At 33.6% G+C, this 2,269-nt stretch overlaps 1 protein-coding gene across 1 annotated transcript; it reads left to right on the top strand.

Moving 5' to 3' along the window:
• Window positions 1-641: 641 nt before the first annotated feature.
• LOC116349258 lies at window positions 642-1,999 on the top strand. Its single transcript, XM_031780611.1, has 5 exons — window positions 642-810; window positions 920-1,040; window positions 1,163-1,280; window positions 1,330-1,592; window positions 1,665-1,999. The coding sequence occupies exons 1-4, from the start codon at window positions 761-763 to the stop codon at window positions 1,374-1,376; spliced, it is 336 nt and encodes a 111-aa protein (XP_031636471.1). The 5' UTR covers window positions 642-760; the 3' UTR covers window positions 1,377-1,592; window positions 1,665-1,999.
• The last annotated feature ends 270 nt before the right edge of the window (window positions 2,000-2,269 follow it).

Raw genomic sequence — 2,269 nt, 5'->3', positions numbered from 1 at the left:
CGCTCACGCTCTTTCTCTTTGTGAGCGACAACGACAGCAGCAGCAGCAGCAGCAGCAGCAGCAACAGTATCAACGGCATTGAACCCGATCATCGATGCAAATTAAATTGAATTTATCTTTCATTTTCTTATGATACTTTTTTTTCCACAACCACAATAGCAACAATCAATATGGACAAATTCTCCAATATTCAACTTTGTGTTCTAAGTCCTTTTCTTATCGGATTCTACTGTGTACGCAAAATACATACACATTGCTCGCTATCACATGGAGCACTAAATAGCTTTACGCAGTCATTTTAAAGCAATCTACAATATACGAATACGAATGGAGTGTCAACAATGCCATCTAGCGAATTTATTTCAAAATGCCAAAGCTTCTCGGAGTAGAATCGCACGGTATTAATTTCGAAAATGAATCGGATTTTATTTGCTATTTTCAATAAAAAAATTAATCAACAAAATTTAGTATTATTTCATTGTTGATTTTTTCCTTTAGATTAATCAACCGTTTTGTCTAGATGTTTGCAACGGTTCATCATATACTCATTAAAAAACAGTCGAAAATTACGAGAAAAAAATTGACAACAACTTCATGTATGACCGATGTTCTGAAATGTCAAACTGAATTATTTTGCGCGTAAATAATGTTTGACAGCTATCGGAATATAACGTTCCGTCAATATTGTTCGATCCTTAGCTCCAACACAAATCATCCAAAAAGAGTTTATTTTTATCGCTGAGATATAGAAGAGAAAAAAATGTTAACAACAATATTACGCCGAATTCCACAAGTTGCTTCAATTCAACGGTAAGAGAATTTATAAATTTGAACATTGCAATTGGAGTGAGAGGTAGAAATAGAAATAAAAAAGAATGTGATTCAATCAATTTTTTGACATTTTATTGTAATATTTTAGAGTTGCTGTTTCTGTTGCTGGCTATTCCCAAAAAAACTACAATCGATCAGTTGATAATAACAAAAATTGTAAATACACAAAACCAAACAGTGTCGACAATTATATGACGAATTCTGTGAATGTAAGTTATTGAAGTACACTACTCACACTGAATGTAATGTCTTGAGGAAAAAGATTTAGAATGGTCTTTTTTTTCTGTAAACGAGATAAACCAACTTTTCATTTTTTACACGATTATTTTAGAGTTCGTTGTCAAGTGGGAGAAACGATGGACCGATTTTGTATCATGATGAAGCGTTGTCAGCCGATCAGCATGACATGGTTTTAACAGACATAAATCGAAAAGATCTCGCTGATGAAAGTTAGTTTTTTCTCTGCGTTTTTCGTTTTTGTAATGTTTTTGTTTTTAGATTGGCAATCGTCACGGAAATCCAAATTTGAGCAAAGGGGGGTTTAGTGCGTCACCGTTTCCGGTTGATGGCATAATTTTCGGTGAAAATAATCGGTTGATGATCTGTCTAAACTGTCAGCGTGTCGAAAAGCCGACTGCACCGATTGTCAAGGTCTGGTTCCTCGTTGACACTGGTTCCAATTGCACTTTTCTCTGCAAAGATACATTAAATGAGATGTATGGTGCAACCGTAGTGCTACCAATTATTTTGTTGCAATACAGGTATATGTTGTTGCATGTCTTGCTTTCTTTAGATTATTAGTTAAATTTCTATCAGTTATTTTATATTCTCAGGATTCCAAGTCTGAAATCAAATGCAACATTTCGCACAGTCACTTCGCAGACGTGAACGTTTTGGGTATGGAAGCTATGCTTGATCTGGAAGTGTCTATCGAAAGTATGAACCGCAAACAAAAATATTTCCGACTCGCCAGAATTTCTACAACCAAATGAGGATTGCTATGGAGAAAAGTCTGCATGTCTTTTTCTTATTATTCGAAAATATAAACGGCAAATTTGTCTGTTTTTTTTTCTTTTTCGTATTGTAACACATTCGATTAAAACATTATTGCTTCAAAAATGAGAAATGAATGATATAGCGTTTGAAATGAAGTACATACACTTTAAAATTGCACTTTTTTCATTTGAATTGATTTCTGAATTTTTATTTGCAAGAATGTATCTCTAGTACAAAGAATGTGCGCATCGCATTTTAACTGACTCATTTTCCAGCACTTGAACTATTATTATTAAGCATGGACACGAACGGCAGTAATCTTATTCAGAAAAAAGAAACAGAAATCACCAACCATAATAACAATAGAGAAATAACAACCACAAAGTAATAGGCAAAGCAATTGTATCAATAGAATAAGAAACGAATCAATTTATATTGTGTA

This window comes from Contarinia nasturtii, unplaced genomic scaffold (genome assembly GCF_009176525.2).
Source record: "Contarinia nasturtii isolate CC-2019 unplaced genomic scaffold, AAFC_CNas_1.1 Cnas_scaffold_2844, whole genome shotgun sequence".
Classification (NCBI taxonomy): domain Eukaryota; kingdom Metazoa; phylum Arthropoda; class Insecta; order Diptera; family Cecidomyiidae; genus Contarinia; species Contarinia nasturtii.
Note: the sequence above shows the minus strand (reverse complement) of the source record. Positions and strands in the feature narration are given on the sequence as shown.

Excerpts from the sequence above, each read along its gene's own strand:
- LOC116349258 (XM_031780611.1), top strand. The coding sequence starts at position 761 with ATGTTAACAACAATATTACGCCGAATTCCACAAGTTGCTTCAATTCAA. Across the intron at positions 1,041-1,162 it reads ATATGACGAATTCTGTGAAT|AGTTCGTTGTCAAGTGGGAG; the intron begins GTAAGTTATTGA and ends CGATTATTTTAG. Across the intron at positions 1,281-1,329 it reads AAAAGATCTCGCTGATGAAA|ATTGGCAATCGTCACGGAAA; the intron begins GTTAGTTTTTTC and ends TTTTGTTTTTAG.